We start from the raw sequence: 21,350 nt of genomic DNA on the forward strand, positions 1-21,350 counted from the left end.
TGGAGACTGACGAGAATTAGGCTTGAGATGGATTAATGATTGTACATTGAGCGTTGACCCCCCTATACTGAATTTTATTGTTGTTAACAACCATTTGATCAATAAATATGAGAGATGCCCTCTCAAAAAAAAAAAAAAATATGGTCTTTTATTACCTTTAATGCATACTCTCTGCCACTTCCCAGATCTTGAGCTTCATATACAAATGCAAACCCTCCTGTAAATTAGAAAGACACACACATCAATTCAGTGCCATGACTTTATTTAATATTAAGCTTTAGACATATCTTTACTAACTAAAATACAAACAGGGCTTGTGGCTAACAATTTGTTTTCCACAAAAATAACAGCCCAATTTATATAGTACCATCTTTTAAATCTCCAGCTTCAGAGGCAGGAAGGAAATAAACAGGAACAGAGATTAATGAGGGAAAAAATGGAAAAAAAACAACAAAACCAAAGACAGCTCTCAGGAGACAAATAAATGAAATTTATAAATTCCTGATAGATTGATAAGAGAATGAGAAGGAAAGCAAGAGACAGACTGATACAGGACAAATGACCAATGTCTGCAATAAAAAGGGGACAGCACTGCCCTAATACCCAGAAGAGAAAAGGACATTAAACATGCAGACTTATATCACATGTGAACATGAACAGAAGAATTCTTAGCACATTCTTAATTTCCAATAAAATAAAATGTTAGCAAATCAAACCCAACAATATATAAAAAAGGGTAATACATCACAAGTAGGTCTAGCTGGTTTAACATTTGAAAATTGTTGAACTGTTTTACGTTTAATTTGCTTAGCTTTCTCTAGATTCCTACAGTGCAAAATAACATCATGAAATTAAAAACTCTCAGCATGTGGGGAACAGTAGGAAATTTGCTCAATCTGAGGAAAAGCATCTATGAAAGACCCACACCAATAGCCTACTCGGCCGTGGAAGACCCACCATCTCCCCTAAGGTCGGGAACACGGTGAAGATGTTTGCTCTTACCCCTGCTCTTCAGTGTTGTACTGGAGGTCTCAGCCAGTGCAATCAGGCAAGAAAAAGAAATAAAAGGCATCCAGATTGAATAGGAAAATGTAAAGAGGTGTTCTTCTCTCCAGACAACAAAGTGTCTCTGTAGACAATCTTGTGAAACCTATCTCAAAAAAGCTGCTATCACTGATTGATGAGTTTAAGAAAGTCATGGGATATTAGATCAACAGAAGAAATCAACTGTGTTTCTACATACCCTGCATGAGGCAGAATTCTTAGAGAAAAGAATCAAAGTATGACCTATAAGCAAAAAAAAAACAAATGGACTTCACCAAACTAAAGGACTTCTGGGTTTTGAGGATGAAAGTCAAGCCACTAATAGGATCTTGCAAATCACAGCCCTGATAAAGGATTTGTCCAAAAATGTTTAAAGAGCACTCAAAATTCAGTAACAACAACAAAATTTTAATGGGTAAAATACATGAAGACACTTCACCAAACATAGGTGGCAAATGAACACATGAAAATATGTTCAACATTATTGTCCATTAGGGAGATGCAACTCAAATCACAAGGCCACTGCCACATATCTAATCAGAAAATCAAAAAATCCTAGACTGACCACACCAAGTGCTGATCAGGACATAGGTCAAGTGATGTTCACGCACTGCCTGTGGGAGTTTAAGATGCTAGCTACAGCCACTTTGGAAAATAGTTTGGCAACTTCTTAGAAAGTTAAACATAGGCCCACTCTATGGCCCTGACATTACACTGCTAGAAAACAAAGGCACACACCCATACAAGGGCTAGTACAAAAACGTTCAGAGCAGCTTCATTTGCCCACACTGGGAAGGACCACACATCCATCGATGGTGAATGGGTGAGCTGGCCGCCCCCAGTGAAACCACTGTCACAACACACAGCATGTGAATGACTCTTGACAACAGTGCTGAGGGGAAGAGCTAGGGCAAGAGGTAGGTATGTGTGACTTCACTTGCAAGAGACCTGAGAAAACACAAGCTGGTCTATATTAATAGGGAGCAAATGAGAGACTGCCAGGGGTGAAGGGCAGGGGAAGGGAAGGGTTTTAAGAGGCAGGAGGGAAATTTTGGAGCTGATGGGAATATTCACTAACTTGCTTATAGTGATAGTCACACAGCTGTATATAAACTGCACACATTTAAAGTGTTCTGACATACATATGAGCAGTTTATGCATCTCACTTTTATCTCAACACAGTTAAGACATTAAAATAATAAATCCATATGGAAATAAATGAAAACCTGTGAAATACAGAAACAGATTTATTAGTGAATTCTATCAAGTATTTGAGGAAAAAAGCAAAACATTCTTGTACAAAATCTTTCCAAAGATAGAGGAGGGGAAAACAATTCCCAGCCCATTTTTTGAGGCCAGAGAACATATTATAGACACAATTACAGATCAAAATCACTCATTAACATAGATAAAAAAAGCCCTCAAAGAAAATCCAGTAAAGTGATTCTGGCAATACATAATAAAGATAACACATTATGGTCAATAGGATTTACCCTAGGAATGCAAAGTTGGTTCAACATTTTTTGTTTAAATCATTGTAGTACAGGACATTAACAGAAGAGGGAAAGTGATCACCTTATTAGACACAGAGACCATCTGTTAACATGTAAATCCCATTCACTTCTGTTTTTAAAAAGTAAAATACAATAGTTCTCAACAAAGCAAAAATCAAAGGGAACTTCTTCAACCTGAGAAACGGCAACTGTGAGAAGCCCACAGCTAACATGAGGCCTAACAGTGCCTGCACTCAGCTCTGTAGCACAACAGTGTGATACAACATTGATAAGTGCAGGGAGGCTAGGAAAGAAGCAAAGAGTATAAAGATCAGAAAGGAGGAGCTAAAACTGTTTTTACCCACACAAGCACTGTGCAGGACTCTCCCAAAACTTCCAGCACCATGGAGCAACCCAGCATGCCTACAAGGTCCTCCTGCCTGCCCCCTGGCCTCTGGACAGCACCTTCTCCTCTAACACCAAGCCTGTTACCATCCAGAGCCTTCCCACTCCTCACAGCCCCAGATGTCCAGGACGTCCTTGCCCTGCACACTGCCCCAGCTCACCTGCTCCTGTTGCTGGGGCTCTGCATCCTGTCCCTTCTGAGGGGGCCTTCCTCAACTCACTCCCATCCCAGCCACTCCCCATCCCCAGCTCTGTTCTTCTTCCCCACATTTTCTGCATTAGACCCCACGTTATGTACTCATCTGGACACCAGTTCACAGCCTCTCACTGGGCTCTGCGCTCAGGGAGGCAGTGGCACCTGCCACACTGTGGGCAGTCACAAATTGCACCAAGCCAAGGGGCAGATCACAAGAACAAAATCCTATGTGAAAAGCAGTGCTCGCGTAGAATGCAGAATGCCCAAAAGCAGTTACACAGTTTATGGACATGTGTGGAGAGATGGCAGGAGTCCATGAGCTAAATTTGTGGTGGTGGCTGCCTCTGATGAGGGGAGGAAAAGGCAACCAGGGAGTTGACAGTCAATGGAGCCTTTAGTGACGTGATGTTTTTAAATTTTTAAGAAAGATCTGGACCAAATATGATGTTTAAAAAGCTAACATTTATTAATACTGGATAGCAGGCTGACAGGTATTTGTTCTGGCAGTCTTTCTACTTTCATGCATTTCTGAAATTTTCCCTAACTAAAAAAGAAAATACCCAATTTCAGGACTGGTTATGTAGCTACAGTACTCCAGACTGAGTGGTGCTGGTGGAGACGCAGATTCACAGAACAATGGAACAACACGGCAAAGTCCCAGAACTTGGGACACACAACATGCCAAGGGATTTTTGACGATAATGTCAAGCAATCCAGTGGAAGAAGGGCGGGGCGCCCCCAAGGCCACAAAACAAACTCTGGCCTCAACATGACAGCTAACGCAGAGGGTACCAATGTGAACTATGGAACCTGTGGGAGAAATACCCTTGCCACCCACAGCGAGGCAGGGAGGCCCCAGACTTGACAGCAAAAGGATGAGGTGACAAAGTTGACTTCATCAAAATTAAACACGTTGTGTGTCAAAAAGACCCTGATGAGAAGCCGAAAAGCTGCAGACTGACAGAAAATGCTTGTAAACTACATATCTGATAGAGAACTCATACCAAGCATATATAAAGAGCTCTCAAAACTCAATAACAAAACTACAATTAGAAAACGGGCAGACGATGTGAAGAGACTGTTCATCTATGAGGACGCACAGCTGGAAATGAGCATACAGCCTTTAGAGAAATGCAAATTAAAGCTACAATGAGATATCACTACACACCCATCATGACAATGAAATAAAAACAGTGCACAATGCTGGTGAGGACAACAGTACCTGAACACACCTCGGTCCCCCCAAACTCCACACAAAGCTCTGACTCACAATGTGACTATCTGGAGACAGGGAGCTTTGGGAGGTGATTAAAGTTACCAGGTCATAAGGGTGCGACCCTGGTCCTGTGGTACAATAGGACTGGTATCCTTACGAGGAGAGACAAAAGAACAGCTCTCCCCACATGCACACAGAGAGGGAGCCACCTGCCAGCCGATGGGTGAGGCCTCATCAGGAACAGCCCTGCCTGCACCTTCAGCTTGGACTTTGAGCCTCCAGAACTGAGAAAATAAATTTGATTCTCCCACCCAGTCTAAGGTATGTTGTTACGGCAGCCCAGCCAGACTAAGACACTCATCGATTGCTGGTGGGAGTGTAAAAATGCACGCCCACTTTAGAAAACAGGTAGGCAATTTTCCAAAAAAAAGAAACATGCAACTACCTTATGACCAGCATGCACTCCTGGGCATCTGTCCCAGAAAAATAAAGGCCTGCACACCAATGTTCACAACAGCTCTATTTCTAATAGCTGGAAACACTGGAAACAACCCACGACCTTTAGCAGGTGAATGAATGCTTAAATAATCTATGGTATATCCATGTCATGGAATACTCTTCAGCAACAGACAAATTATGGACACAACGACCTGGATGGATTTCCAAACATTCACGCTATGTGAAAAAAGCCAATTCCAAAAGGCTCATAATATATGATTCCGTTTACATAACAATCATCTTCTAATGACACAACCACAGAGTTCTGTGGTTTCCAGGGTACAAGGAAGTGGAGGTGGCTGCAGAAGGACACACAGGATCCTTCTGGGTGGAAACTCTTGTCTTGATTGCATCAATGTCAAGATACTGGTTGTGACATTAACTCTAGTTTTTCAGGATGTCACCCCTGGGGGAAATGGGTAAAGTGTGCCAGGATCTTTCTGCATCATTTCTGGCAACTGAATGAATGTAAATCTACAAGTACCTCAAAGTTAAAAGCTTAAATAAAAACAACAACACTAACATGTAACACTTACCAAGGAATGAATGTCAGGCACTGCTAAGACACTGCCATCCACTGTCATTTCAAAATTTGCGTTCTGTAATTAGGAATGGGCAGACACCTCGATTGCCCAGGCCGAGCCCCTGCCCCCCCAGGCAGCCTGGCCGGGGATGGCAGGGGGCCCACGTGCAGCTTTCTTCCTCGTCCTCACAGACACACACACAAGCGTTACATAGAAACAGGACTTACAGCCAGAACAATAAGAAACTCCCAAAACTCCTGTGCAATAAATTATGGAAAAAAGACCTGGACATTTCACAAAGACATACAATCTGGCCGATAAGCAGGTGAAAGAGTGTTGAACATAGCATCAAGGAAAGACGAACTCAACCACAGATAGACACTACTGAGTGCACACAAGAACACACATACAGCTGACCCATGAATATCATTGCTATTTCATACTGGTGTTAGTCACTGGGTGAGGGGCTGACCTGTAGGTGAAGGAGGTAGGCAGGAAAAGCTGAGAGGGCAATCACCAGGCACAGGCACAGACTGTGCAGGTGACTAGAACTAGCTGCCCAAGGCCCTGGTGCTGTGCGCTGGGGTGTCTACAGAAGAGAGGACATCCACTCAGCACCCCTCCCTGGGAGAGAGCAGCGCTGCACTTAGGCCTCTGGGTGCCGGAGCAGGTGCAAAGCAATAGACCATAAAACCGTGAGGGTCAAGAAGCACTCAGAAAGCACAAGACCACCAGGCTCAGGGCTCAGGGCTGTCATGCTTCCTAGATGGAAAGAGGGGTGTACTTTGTTAGTGTGCTATGACCCATCTTTTAAAATCAACCTAAAATGTGCTACGTTGTGGATCTGTGTAGAGGATGTCCTGAGATCACACCAACCTGGAGGTTTCCGGAACCTCCAGCAAAGAATTGTGACAACCGCACAATTCGAGACTGCCAGTCAACACCAAAGTCTGGGCATCCTCACCAAACCCAACATTCTGCAGAGGAAGGAGGAGCCCTCCAAAAGCAGAAGGGCAGAGGGCTAGAACTGCAAACAGGCAGCCAGGGATTCGTGGGGGGTATGCCCATGGGCTCTCGGGCCTGTGCTGACCACAGAGAGAAAACAAATTCTTCACCAGGAACCACATCAGGTTAATCAAAGGCACTGATAGGAAGCAAGGCACTCAAGCGTTCCAGCAAGTAGGTGCTGACTGACTGAAATTACATGTGATCTCTAACCAAACACACGTGCCTGATTACACTCAAATCACAAGCTGTGCGTCCTTGTTTCCGGTTTCTGAAGACCTGGCCATACACCACCTGGTCAGCAGGGAGCACGTGCTGGACAGTGGACTCGCTCTGCATGCAGAAACACTGTTCTTGGCAGTAGCGATGCACCTCAGTTACCCTTTCTGGCAGCAGGAAGCAAGAGCACATAGAATCCCAAACAAGAGAACACAAAACATGCATTCAAGAATCCACTGGGATGGACATCTCTGACTGTGCAGGTACTCCCAGTAATTTGCTTAAAAAGAAAAGAAAGAAAACTTAGAACAAATGTTGCAAAGATTAGAGAGCTATCTGGCTCCAGTTCTGCCCCACAACTCATTTTATGCTACAGGAACAAACCCCAAAAAGGTAGGAAAATTGATGTGTTTTCCTTAAGTCATTTGACACCAAAACCTAATCTAGCATAAATTCATCTGGGGTGACACCTGACATGAACTGATATGCAGCTATTTAAAGAATTATCCCACAGCGAGGACACTTACTCATTTAATTATAGATATATTAATGTATTTGATCACAAGTACTTCCCCAACCCCTATGGGAGTATTCCAGGACATACAGAATACACAGTCTCTTTCAAAAACTAGGAATTCTGAAACTGTTTGGGGTCTGTGGTCTTCCCCATATTCACACAAGACTGCTTGAATTCCCACAGCTTATGTTCTGAAGGTGCTGTTTTATGTGACAGACTTCATGCAGGTTTCTCACCACTTCAGTTTAGAAAGAGGCTTCAACAGCTGAGAGCTGTGTATTGAGCTCAAGTGGAGGGAATCTTGGCTGCACTACTCGCCGGCACCTCCTGCCTGCCCAGAGAGCCAAAGGGAACAGGTTCTTCCACACAACCACAGCAGCTGGTCACACTTCCTGTCCCTCATCCTTGGTGTTAAGTGACAGGCATGAGCTTCCTTGTTTAGGCGAATCGTCTCCCATCTGTGATTACCCCTCCTGGCCCTTGGCCCTGCACTGGACTGCCCTATCATTGGAATGTGTCTAATTTTAAGTTCCACAAGGCAGAAGCCACCTGATGTCCACTGTGAATTTCTTTCAGAACCAAGACAATCATCTGGTATTTTCAGGAAAAATAAACTGAACTGGGGGAGCTCTTGTTCTAAAGAAAGTGAGAGAACTCCATACTTGGAATGTTAGTAGAGGTACTGACCCCTCTGTGAAAGAGCCTGCGTCTCCTCTCCAAATCATACCCAGAATCTTTTTTTACCATAGTGGAGAAAAAGTGTGTGATATAGCTGCAGCCAGAACATCCCCCTCGAGCCCTTAGGAAAAGGACATCAGAAGGGTCAGCAGGTTTCCCACCTCAAATTGAGCACAAATGGCAGCAGCCGCGGCCACCGTGACAGGCTGAACCTGCAGCAGAGAGCTTTGGTCCTTCCAGCAGCGCCTCTCCCGCGCCTGCACTCATCTGGGAGAACAGTCGTTTCAGAACCAGCCACAAAGCTTCACCACTAGCGAAATGTGACGTACCCCTGTGGGCACCACAGAAAAAATGTAAGGAAAAGACAGAGGAGAGAATGGACTGTCACCGATGTTGGTGATGAAATCTGTGTGAGGAAGAGAGAGGACATTCCCGAAGCTAGAAACGGCATGCAGAAGCGAAGCTGACGAAGGACTGACCTGGAAATTCCTCCATGGCTGACCAGACCAACCTGCAAGGTCGCTACAGGTCGTAACTGTTAGCTCCACTTGCCGCAGTTTACGCGGACTCGCAAACAGGTCAGAAGAACGCTCAGGGGGTAAGAGGACAGCACCGAGGGACGGGGCTCGCCGTCTGTCCGCCACAACACCCACGGGGGGTAGGCCCGCCAGCACCCTCACCGAGGTGCACGATCACCCACGCCCAAGTTCCTGAGCACTGGGCGGCGCCGGCCCCACGTCCAGAGGTCCAGGGCTGCCCCCGACCCTACCACGGTCCTAGATGTGAAGGAACAGCCGACCGACACCCGCCCGGCAGCTCTGCTCGCCTTCAGGCCCCCACCTTCGGCCTTCCGCGTCCCCTTCCCTTCGCCTGCCCCGCGGGCCCTCACCCAAGTCCCCCCTCCCACCACCACCACCACCACCACCTCCTTCCACCTGCCGTAGCCTCCCACGCTGCCGCAACGACCGCCACGCCTCCGGCAAGGAAGTGCCGGCCCCAGACCTGGCCTCGCCCTCGGTGGTCACCTCCGGGCCCGCCGCCTGACCGCTCCCCGGGCGGTGACCCTCCCCGCGGACGGACGGCCTCCGCCCGGCCCGACCCCGCGCCGACCCCGCGCTCCGCTCCCGGACCTCACCCTCGGCCAGGACCCGCCGCACCCGCAGCCTCAGCTCGCCCAGCTCCACCGTCTGCCCCACGAAGTCAGTCTGGTCGCGGCCGGCAGCACCGCCCAGGGAGCCCGGGCCTGCCAGGAAGTCGAGCGCAGACTGCAGCAGCGACATGGCGGCCGCGGCGGGCGCGGGCGCGGGGTCCAGTGGTGCCCGGGCCTCGCGACCGCCAGCCCCGGGGCCCCACCGCCTTCCACCCGGCGCCGTTACGTAGGCTCGCGAGGCCCGCCGCGGACCGGAAGAGCGCCGGCGCCTCACTTCCGCCGCGCCGGGAGGGGCGCGTGCGCAGAGGCCCGGCCGCGAGACGGACTTCCGGCCGTCGATCTCGCTGCACCGGCGGAGCCGGGCGCGGACAGGCGGACGAGACGCGGGGGCGGCGGCGGCGGCGGCGGCGGCGGCGGCGGCGGCGGCGGCGGCGCCCAGGTAGTTGGCTCCGGCCGCGCCCCTAGCTGTGCCCGTTCGGGCGTCTCTGCGGCTGTCGCCGCGGTTCCGTGGCGCAGCCAGCTCGCGCCGTGAGGGTCGCGGGCGGGTCGCCGGGCGCTCGAGAAGCGCGTTTTACACCGGCGGCCGAGGTGCCGGCGCCTGTAGCGAGGAAACGGGGGACACCGCGCGCGCGCCTGGCTTGTTCGGCATGGAGGGGGGGGCCTTTTAAGTGTCTTTTTAAAAACTGTATTGGTTGCTACTGAAAGACTGAAAAGCTTACGTTTTAAAAACCCAGTCTTCCAGCTTCTGTGGGAGACTGCGCCCCAAACCCCGCGTGTTATCAGTACCCCGGCGCTGCCCCTGGCGTCGGTCCCGGCCCAGCGCGCGGCTCCCTTGCGCGGCCTGGCAGGGCTGGGCGTGTGAGTTGCAGCCTCTTCGAGAGCATCCGTTCCCAAACTGAGGAAGAATCCAGAGGCCCCACCAGTATCTTAGCACTCCCAGAATTTCAAGCCATTGAAAGCTCTTCCCAGGCAGGCTGCCATGTGCCATTACCTTGGTAAGCGGCAGCTTAGTTTATATGGTGCCTTTTTGCCTACAGCTTACTTTCATACAGCAGCTCGTATTAATGGCCCTAGAGTATCTGAGAAAAGACAGTATAGTTATTCCCCACCCACCCTTTTCTGGGGGTTGAGAAACATGCTCAGTAATGTCATTACTTGGCCAAGGTCAATAAGTGATGCATCTAGAATTCCACACACATCACGTGGCTTTTCCAACCAGAGCGTTTGTCTGGTAAATGGAGTGTCAGGACTGGGAGCTCAGGAAAAGAGGCCAGACTCGAGAGAGATTTGGTTGTCCTCGGCTTGCAGATGGCAGCTGACTCTCTTAGAGCTGAAGAGAGCACCGATGGGCACAACATAGTCAGAAAGGGCTTTGAACCTTCAGAGAGTAGACCAGCGTGTGGAGAAGCTGGCGACTCGGAGAGAACCAAGGATGTCCAAGGATGCTTCCAGGGACAAAAGGTGGTCAGAAGTGTCAAATGTCACCAAAAAGCCAGACAAAGGAATAAAAGTTGTACACTGGATTTCGCAAAGATGAGATCAAGTTGGTGACCTTGCCAAGAATAGTTTCATTGGCGTGGTGGGGTGGGAACTATATACACTACCGAAAGTGGAAGAACAAAGAAATGAAGAGGTGGAGGTGTTAGCTCAGGAAGGTTAATAGAGGGTGGGAGCTGTAATGATGATGTGGTATTGGCCTGTTGGAAAGATGGGAGGTCCTTGAGGAGCTTACAGCTAATGGAAGGGAGCCAGTAGAGAGGAGGTTTGCTGTACAGAAGAGAGAGAAATGGTGAGATCACTTAGAAGATAGGAGGGGAGTGCCATCCAGAGCACAGGGGAAGTGTTGTTCTCTTTGGACATAGGAAGAACTCTTCATTATGGAAGGTAGCGTGGAAGATGTGTTTCAGTTGCAGGAAACTGCATTTATTGGAATGAAAGTGAAGGAATTCTCTGATGGGTTCTATTTTCACTGTGGTAGAGAATGAGAGAGGAGGCAAGAAAGCTAAGGTTTAAGCGGTGTGAGAAAGACTGGAAATAGGTGTTGCAGAAAACCTTCTGGATAACTCACTAGAGAACATGACAGTTTGAGGGCTTCTTTGAATTTGGATGCCGTGAATTTATCCTCATGTGACCTATGGTCAGATGGAGATTTCTAAGTAGTATAATTACTTCGAGACCAGAGTCTATTTGGACTTTCTGTTTCATAAATACTTATGGAGCACCTTTCTACACTGGCAATGCACTAGAAGTGTAGTAATAGTAACATCTTAACCCAAATCTGTATCTCCCGGCCACATTTCTGTCCTGGACTCTCAGACATTTGTTCTGAGGTATCTCACCCTATGTGTACCTGTCTAAAACTGAGTTTATTATCTTCATCCCCAAACCTGTTCCTCTGTAGATTTCATAGCTAAGAATGTTAACCAGAAATTAAGAGTGTCATTTCATAATGATAAAGATAAATTTAAAAGATGTAACAGTTCTAAACAGTTCTGTTTATTTTAATAATAAAGCTTTAAAGTACATGAAGCAAAAACTAATAAAACTGCAAGGAAAAAAGGAACCACAGCTGTAGTTGGAGACTTCAGTACTCCTTTTGCCATAAATAGTAGAAAAGTACCAGAACACCAGGAAATGACCAAGGATGTAGTAGAGTTGAATGACACCATCAGCCAACTTGGCCTAATGGGCATACATGGAGCACTCTATACAATAGCAGCAGAATACACATTTTTCAAATGTATAAAGAACATTTACCAAGACAGGTAATATTCTGAGCTGTGAAACAAATATGATCTCTGAACCCATGCAATTAAGTTAGATATCAATAGCAAATACCTGGAAAATCATCCAAATATTTTGAAACTGACTGATCCACTTATAAATTATCCATAAGTCAGAGGAGAAATCGAAAGGGAAATTAGGATTTTGAAGTGAATGAAAATGAAAATGCAGCATTTCAAAATACATAGAATATAGCTCACTACTAGAAGACAGATCTCAAATCAATAACTTTTGAATTCATCTTAAACTAGAAAAATAAGAGTAAATGAAACTCTTAAGTACAAAAAGGAAAATAAATATCAGAGTGGACATAAGTGAAATAGAAAAAAAAAGCTAATGAAACTCAAAGCTGTATCTTTGAGATCAATAAAATACAGAAATTTCTTACCAGATTTGAGCAAGAAAAAGAAAAGACAAATTAGTTTCATGAATGGGAATGATGACATCATTCCTCGAAGGATCATCAGAGAACATGAAAACTTTGTGTAAATATGTTCTACAATTTAGACTAAAGTAACATTCTTTGAGAGACACTGCCAAGTCTCACTCAGGAAGTAGATAACCCGAATAGCTCTGTTTGCTAAAGCATTAAGTTTAGAGTTAAAAACTTTCCCTCAAAGAAAATTCCGAACTTTGATGGCTTCACTGGGAATTCCACCAAATATTTAAGGAAAAAATAATACCAATGCACAGATTCTTAGAGGAAATTGAAGGAAGGAAATACTAATCAACTAATTCTATAAAGAACATTATTCTGATACCAAAATTTGACAAGGAAACTATAAGACAGAAAAAACTAGAGGCTGATATCCTTCATGGACATAAATATAAAAATTCTAAAACATTTTTTGGCAAATTGAATCCAGCACCATGTAAAAAGGATAATACAGTATGACCAAGTGAAGTTTATCCCAGGAATGCAGTTAGCTTAGCATTTGAAAATTGCTCAATGTAATTTACACTATTAACTGAGTGAAAAAGAAAACCAAATAGATGATCTCAATAGATACAGGAAAAGCATTAGACAAAATCTGATATCCATTCCTGATTTTTAAAAAAACTTTCAGCAAACTAGGAATAAAATGAAACTTTCTCAGCATAATAAAGCAATCTATGAAAAACCTATTGCTGACATACGAAATAGTGAAAGACTGAATGTTTTCCTCGATGATCAGGAGCAAGCCAAAGTTGTCTGGTCTCACCACTTCTGTTCAAAATTGTACCAGAAATTCTAGCCAGTGTTCAAGGCAAGAAAAAGAAAGAAAAAGCTTCCAAATCAAAAAGGAATAAGTGAACTTCTTTATTTGAAGATGACATAGTCATCTATGTCACAAGTCCTCAACCGTAGATGGCTCTGTTGACACTTTAGGCCAGAGAATTCCTTGTTGGGGGTGGAGGGTGAGGGAGTGGCATCAGGTGCATTGTCAGATGATTAGTAGTACCACTACCTCTACCCCTTAGATAACAAAAACACATCACTTGTCACAACCAAAAATGTCTCCAAATATTGCCAAGTGTCCCTGGAGGGCCAAAATTGCCCTTGGTTGAGACTGCCCTTTGTAAAAAATGAAATGGGACCTACAAAAAGAGCTACAACAAGTGGATTTAGCAAGGTTGCAAGATACAAGTTTAATATGCAAAAAATAAATCATTGTTTCTACATAACTAGCAACAAATAATAGAAGTTGACATTAGAAAAAACTACCACTTAAAATAACATAAAAAAACATTGAATTTGGGGGATAAGTTTGAAAAAAGATATATAAGATTTAACACACTGAAAACAAATCTTTGCTGAGAAAAAGACAATTAGTGGAGAGACAGACTATATTCATAGATATGGAGATGCAGTATTAAAACATCACTTCTTAAAGTGATCTATATATTCAAAGCAATTCCTGTCAAAATTCCAGCCAACTTTTTTCTAAAAATTGATATTGATTTTAAAACTCACTTGGAACTGCAAAGGAACTAGAATAGCCAAAACAAGTTAGAATGAGGACAAGTCTGTATGACTTGTATTATCCAACTTCAATGTTTATGTGGTGTTGATAAAAACACTCAGAAGTACATCAGTCCAACAGAATGGAGTCCATAAAATGGCTCACACTTATATATGTAGTCAGTTGATTTTTGACAAAGGAATAAAAGTAATTGGACAAAGGATAGTCTTTTCAAGAAATGATGCTGGGAGAGGATTCTGAAAAAGATAGTAGAGTAAGAAGGCAAGGCAGAAACCTCCCAAAATCGTATGGAACATAAAAACACAGCAAATACAACTAAACCTGAAAATGACTTAAAGACTGCAGAACTGACCACCTACATTTGGGAAAAGAGAAGACCACACAGAATAGGGTAAAGTGGCAAAGCTGAGATCCATTGGGACCCAAGCCCTTGCCCCACCCCAGCCCACAGGCAGGAGGAAGAGGAACAGAGTCAGGAGGGAGCAGAATCCCAGGACTGCTGAGCGTCTGGTCCTGGAGGTCTACTCCAGGAACACAAACCCACATGACATCGTGCTCTAGTGATTAGTGGGGCTGGACAAATAGGTAGAACACTCAGGAAGGCTGAGATTCCAGCTACCTGTGGAGAACAGGCACTCTCTACCAGTGCCCCACCACCACCAACAACAACAAAAGCAAAGTGGGCAGTTTGAAAGACTTCCCAGCAGTGGGAGAGGCACCAGAGGGGCAAGGGTTACACAGATCTCTCTGCTCAGGAGAAAGGGCAGATGGACAGTACCTCCCCAGCCTGCCCTCCGCCCAACACTTTGGGAACTGTTGAGAACCCCAGAAACTCTATATCCTCGTTGGCAATGCAGCCCTGAGGCTCCTGCCTGCAGCGTGCGGCCTGCAGATGGCCCACTCGGCCCAGCAGTGGAGTCAGGCTTTGCAGCTGGTAGGCAGAGGGAGAACCTCCCAGCTTTCTCAGACCTATTTCATGCCAGCTGGGGAACTGCCTACAGGAGCCAGCTCTGGGAGCTCCTTCCTCCCGGCAGGTGCTGGTTCCACTTGCCTGCAGCCCCCTGCCTTTGCTGTAGGCCAGGCAGAGGGCAGCTCCACCCACAACAACTTCAGTGGATGGTCCCGAGTTTCCTACCTACGCGCACAGCCAGCTGATGGTCCACACCGCCCGCCTGAAATCAGATCGCTACAAGCCAGACAGGCATGCTGCCCACTGCACACCAACAGCTGGAGCACATGCATTGGAAAGTGAAGTGTCTTGAGCTTCTGGGCACTAGAGGGCACCTCGTCCATAAAACTATTACTCCATAGGAAACACAAAAAATGAGAAGGCAGAGGAATTTGTTCCAAACAAAACCATAAGACAAAATACCAGAAAGTGGGCTGAGCGAAACTGAATTCAACTATGTTCTTGATAAAGACTCCAAAGTAAAAGTCATAAACATGCACACAGATGTATAGAAAAATATTCAAGATCTCAGGGAGGACCTCAACAGAAAGATAGATGACCTGCAAAAGAGTCACTTAGAGCTGAAGAATACAGTATCTGAAATGAAAAATACAATGGAGGGGTTTAATAGCAGCGTTTAACAAGTTGAAGAAGTTGTAAATGATTTGGAAATTAGGGTGCAAGAAAATAATGAAGCCGAAAAAGAGAGAAAAAAGGATCTCTAGGAATGAAGGAATAATAAGAGAGCTGTGTGGCCAATCCAAATGAAACAGTATTTGCATAATGGTACCAGAAGGAGGCAAAAGGATAGACAGTCACTTTGAGGAAATCATTGTTGAAAATCTCCCCAATGTGGGGAAGGAAATAGACACTCAGATCATGGAAGCTCAGAGAGCCCCTAACAAATGGAACCCTAGGAAGACAATACCAAGACACATAATAATTAAAATGGCAAAGATCAAGGACAAAGAGGAGTGAAGGCAACTAGAAAGAGAAAAAAAAAGATTACTTATAAAGGAAACCACATCAGGGTATCAACAGACTTCTCAGCAGAAATTTTACAGGCCAGAAGGGAGTGGCATGATATATTTAATGTAATGAAACAGAAGGACCTCCAGCCAAGAATACTTTATCTGGCAAGATTATCATTTAAATTTGAAGCAAAAATTGAACAGTTTTCAGATAAACAAAACTTGAAGGAATTCACCACAACTAAGCCAGCCCTTCAGGATATGTTAAAGGGACTGCTGTAGGTGAAAATGTTCCTAAGGCTGAATAGCTGTCACCAGTGAAAATGAACCCACAGTAAAGGTAGTAGACCAACTAGTTACCAAGCAAGTACAAAATTAAATCAACTACTCACAAATCAGTTAAGTGATACACAAAAAGTGCAGAATATGACACCTAATATAAACTGTGGAGGAGGAAGCAGAAGAAGAAGGGGGTAAAAAAAGTACCTCTAGATTGTGTCTGAAATAGGGTAAGCACTTTAAGATAGATTTTTAGGTAATAAGAAAGCTATCCTTGAACCTTTGGTAACCACAAATCTAAAGCCCACAATAGATAGACATCAAAAACAAGAAAAAATCTAATCACAACACTAAAAGAAATCCATCAAATAGTAAGAGAAGAGTACAAGAGAGGAAAAAAGGAAAAGAGTGGAGATAAAAACAACCAGAAAACAATAGGAGGGCAATAAGTACATATCTACCAATAATTACCTTAAATGTAAATGGACTGAAAGCACTAATCAAAAGGGTGGCAGAATGGATAAAAAAACAAGACCCATCTATATGCTGCCTATGAGAGACTCATTTCAGACCCAAAGATATACACAGACTTAAAAGTGAAGGAATGGAAAAAGATACTTCATGCAACTGATAGGGAGAGAAAAGCAGGAGTTGCAGTACTTGTATCAGACAAAATAGAATTCAAAACAAAGAAAGTAACAAGAGACAAAGAAGGACATAATATAATGATAAAGGAGTCAGTCCCACAAGAGGATATAACCATTATAAATATCTATGCGCCCCAAACAGGAACATCTACATATGTAAAACAAATACTTACAGAATTAAAGGGGGAAATAGATTGCAACATCTTCATTTTAGGAGACTTTGACACACCGCTCACACCAATAGATCAACCAGACAGAAAATAAGGAAACAGAGACACTGAAAAATAAGTTAGAACAGATGGACTTAACGTATCTACAGAACATTCCTCCCAAAGCATCAGGATACACATTCTTCTCAAGTGTACATGGAATGTTTTCCAAAATAGACCACATACTAGGCCACAAAAAGAGCCTCAGTAAATTAAAGATTGAAATTGTATCACGCAGCTTCTCAGACCACAATGGTATGAAACTTGAAATAAATTAAAACAAAAAAGCCTACAAACACATGGAGGCTAAACAAGATGCTTCTAAATAATCAGTGGATCAATGACTAAATTAAAACAGAGATCAAACAACACATGGAGACAAATGAAACCAACAGCCCAAAACCTGTGGGATGCAGCAAGGTAGTTCTAAGAGGAGGGAGGGTACATAGCAATACAGGCTTACCTAAAGAAAGAACAATCCCAAGTAAACTGTCTTAAGCTCAGAATCAAACTAGAAAATGAAGAACAGAGGAAGCCCAAAGTCAGAGAAGGAGGGAAATAATAAAGATCAGAGCAGAAATAAATAAAATTGAAAAGAATAAAACAATAGAAAGAATCAGTGAAACCGGGAGCTGGTTTTTTGACAAAATAAACAAAATAGATAAACCCCTACCAGATTTATCAAGAAAAACAGAGTGTATACACATAAAATAAAAAATGTGAAAAGAATAATCACAATGAACACCACAGAAATACAAAGAATTATTGGAGAATATTATGAAAAATTATAGGCTAACAAATTAGACAACCTAGAAGAAATGGACAACTTTCTAGAAAAATACAACCGTCCAAGACTGACCCAGGAAGTAGCAAAATCTGAGCAGATGAATTACCAGCAATGAAATCAAATTCGTAATCAAAAAACTACTGAAAAACAAAATACCTGGTCTACATAGCTTCACAGGTGAATGTTATCAAACATTTGTTAAAGTATTCTAAATAGTAGAAGAGGGAATACTTCCAAACTCATTCTGTGAGGCCAGCATTACTCATCAAAACCAGTCAAAGACACACAAAAAAGAAAATGACAGACCAATATCTCTGATGCACATGCAAAAATCCTCAAAGTATTAGCAAACCAAATTCAAAAATACATCAAAAAGATCATCCATCATGATGAAGAGGGATTTATTCCAGGGATGCAGTAATGGTATCATATTTGTAAATCAATATCATACATCATGTCAACAAGAAAGACAAAAGTTATCTCAATTGATGCTGAAAAAGCATTTGATGACATTCAACATCCATTCATGATAAGGACTTAACAATATGGGTATAGAAGGTACTCACTTCAACATAATAAAGGCAGTATATGACAAACACCGTCAACAGTATACTTAATAGTGAAAAGCTGAAAGCTTTTCCTCTAAGATCAGGAAGAAGACAAGCATGCCCAGTCTTACCACTTTTATTTAACGTAGTACTGGAGGTCCTAGTCATGGCAGTCAGACAAAACAAAAAGATAAAAAGATAAAAGGTATCCACATTAATAAGGAAGAAGTTAAACTCACACTATTTGCAGATGACATGATATTATACATAGAAAACCCTTAATACTCCACCAAAAATATATTAGAACTAATAACTGAATTCAGCAAAGATGCAGGATATAAAATTAATACACAGAAATCTGTTGCATTCCTATATACTAACAATAAATTAGCAGAAAAAGAAATCAGAAAAATTACTCCATTTACAATTGCATCAAAAAGAATAAAATACCTAACCAAGGAGGTGAAAGACCTTTACTCTGAAAACCATAAGATACTCATGAGAAATTAAAAAACACATCAATAAATGGAAATCTATACCATGCTCATGGATAGGAAGAATTAATACTGTCAAAATAGCCATCCTGCCTAAAGCAATTTACAGATTCAATGCAATCCCCATCAAAACACCAACAGCATTCTTCAAAGAAGTAGAACAAATAGTCTAAAATTCATATGAAACCTGAACAGCCAAAGCAATCCTGAAAAAAAAAGAACAAAGCCGGGGGGATTATGCTTCCTGACTTGAAACTCTACTACAAAGCCACATTAATTAAAACAGCTTGGTACTGGAACAAGAACAGAGCCATATATCAATGGAACAGAATAGAGTCCAGATATAAACCCAATAGAGAGTCCAGATATAAACCCACACATTTATGGTCTATTAATATATGATAAAGGAGCCATGAACATACAATGGAGAAAAGAGTCTCTTCAACAACTGGTGTTAGGAAAACTGGAGAGCTACATATAAGAGAATAAAATTGGATTATTGTCTAACTCCATACACAAAAGTAAACTCAAAACGGATCAAAGACCTGAATGTAAGTTGTGAAACCAATAAAACTCTTAGAAGAAAACATAGGCAAAATCTCTTGAGTATAAACATGAGTAACATTTTTCTGAATACATCTCATTTGGCAAGGGAAACAAAATAGAACATGAACAAATGGAACTACATCAAACTAAAAGCTTTTGTACAGCAAAGGACACCATCAGCAGAGCAAAGAGGCATCCTACAGTATGGGAGAATATATTCATAAATGATTTATCTGCTAAGGGGTTACCATTCCAAAATATATCAAGAACTCATAGGCTTCAATACCCACAAAGCAAATAACCCAATTAAAAAACATCAGAGGACCTGAACAGACACTTCTCCAGAAAAGAAATATGTGTCCAGATGGCCAGTAAAATGCTCTACATCACTAGTCATCAGGAAAGTGCAAATTAAAACCACAATGAGATACCACCTCACACCAGTTAAGATAGTCACTATCCAAAAGACATGAAACAACAAATGCTGGCAAGGATGTGGAGAAAGGGGAATCCTACACTGCTAGTGGGAATGTAAATTGGTTCAACCATTGTGGAAAGCCATATGGAGGTGTCTCAAAAAACTAAAAACAAATACTATTTGACACAGTAATTCCACTCCTAGGAATTCACCCTAAGAAAACAAGATCCCTGGTTCAAAAAGACATATGCACCCTTATGTTTATCGCTGCACTATGTACAATAGCCAAGCTATGGAAGCAACCTAAATGTCCATCAGTAGATGAATGGATAAAGAACATGTAGTACATATACACAATGCAATACTACTCAGCGATAAGAAAGAAACAAATCCTACCATTTGCAACAACATGGATGGAGCTGGAGAATATTATGCTCAGTGAAGTAAGCCAGGCTGAGAAAGACAAGTGCCAAATGATTTCCCTCATTTGTAGAGTGTAACAATGAAGCAAAACTGAAGGAACAAAAAGCAACAGACTCACAGACTCCAAGAAGGGACTAGTGGTTACCAAGTGGGAGGGGTGGGGGGAAGACGAGTGGGGAGGTAGGGAGAAGGGGATTGAGGGGTTTTATGTTTGGCATACATGGTGTGAGGGGGATCAAGGGGAAGACAGTGTAGCACAGAGAAGGCAAATAGTGACTGTGGCATCTTACTACACTGATTGACAATAGCTGCAATGGGGTATGGGGGGACACTATAACATGGGTGAATGTAGTAACCACATTGTTTTTTTCATGTGAAACCTTCATAAGAGTATATCAATAATAACTTAAATTAAAAAAAGATATGGTACTTATGCACAATGGAATATTATTCAGTCATAAAATAAAAAGAAACTCCTCCCATTTGCAACAATGTGGATGGATCTAGAGAGTATGCTCAGTGAAATAAGTCAGGCAGAGAAAGACAAGTACCAAGTGATTTCACTCATCTGTGAAGTATAACAACAAAGCAAAAACTGAAGGAACAAAACAGCAGCAGACTCACAGAACCCAAGAATGGACTAACAGTTACCAAAGGGAAATGAACTAGGCAGGGTGGGTGGGAAGGGAGGGATAAGGGGATTAAGGGGCATTATGATTAACATGCACAATATAGGGGGGGCATGGGGAAGGAACTATAGCACAGAGAAGACAAGTAGCTGACTCTATAGCATCTTACTATGCTGATGGACAGTGACTGTAATGGGATATGTGGTGGGGACTTGATAATAGGGAGGAATGTAGTAACCGCAGTGTTGCTCATGTGAAACCTGAGCATAAGATTGTATATCAGTAATACCTTAATAAAAATTAAAAAGCAAACAAGCAAACAAACAAAAAGCAAAGCAAAACAGAAGGAACAAAATAGCAGTAGACTCATAGACACCAAGAAGGGACTAGTGGTTACCAAGGGGGAGGGGCTAGGGATGGGGAGGGGGAAGGGAGAAGGGGATTAAGGGGCACAATATGTCTCAATTACAGTATAGGCTGGTCACTGGTACGTTATGGAGAATACAGTTAGTGAGTCTATAACATTTCACTACATTGATGAACAGTGACTGTACTGTAGTGGGTGAAGACTTGATAATATGGGTGAATGTTGAGCCACTGTTGTGTATTTGAAACCATTGTAAGATTGTATATTAATGACACTTCAATAGAAAAAGTTTTTTGATGAAACAAAAAAAATGATGCTAGAAAAATTGGAAATCCATATGTTTAAAAAAATGTTAATCCATACCTTGCTTCATATAAAAAAATTAACTCA

The 21,350-nt window shown here is 43.0% G+C and overlaps 2 protein-coding genes across 19 annotated transcripts in view; one reads left to right on the forward strand and one right to left on the reverse strand.

Moving 5' to 3' along the window:
- Positions 1 to 9,207, reverse strand: part of GAK (cyclin G associated kinase) — a 71,399-nt gene extending 62,192 nt beyond the window's left edge. For 2 of the 8 annotated variants that reach the window (XM_073237901.1, XM_073237902.1), the window contains exons 1-2: positions 8,931 to 9,207; positions 156 to 217 (exon numbers count right to left, since the gene is read on the reverse strand). In XM_073237901.1, coding sequence (XP_073094002.1) covers positions 156 to 217; positions 8,931 to 9,075 — 207 coding nt within the window. In that variant the 5' untranslated portion in view covers positions 9,076 to 9,207. Of the gene's footprint in view, positions 1 to 155; positions 218 to 5,388; positions 5,408 to 8,930 lie in introns of those variants that run through there. The other 6 variants (XM_073237900.1, XM_073237899.1, XM_036991427.2 and 3 more) reach the window with 5 other exon arrangements.
- A 97-nt stretch (positions 9,208 to 9,304) lies between these two features.
- TMEM175 (transmembrane protein 175) overlaps positions 9,305 to 21,350 on the forward strand; it is a 38,959-nt gene continuing 26,913 nt past the window's right edge. For 4 of the 11 annotated variants that reach the window (XM_036991525.2, XM_036991534.2, XM_036991544.2 and 1 more), the window contains exon 1: positions 9,308 to 9,384. The gene's annotated coding sequence lies outside the window, so the exon portion shown is untranslated. Of the gene's footprint in view, positions 9,385 to 21,350 lie in introns of all 11 variants that reach the window. The other 7 variants (XM_036991495.2, XM_036991539.2, XM_036991520.2 and 4 more) reach the window with 3 other exon arrangements.

Source organism: Manis javanica, chromosome 5 (assembly GCF_040802235.1).
Source record: "Manis javanica isolate MJ-LG chromosome 5, MJ_LKY, whole genome shotgun sequence".
Taxonomy (NCBI): Eukaryota; Metazoa; Chordata; class Mammalia; order Pholidota; family Manidae; genus Manis; species Manis javanica.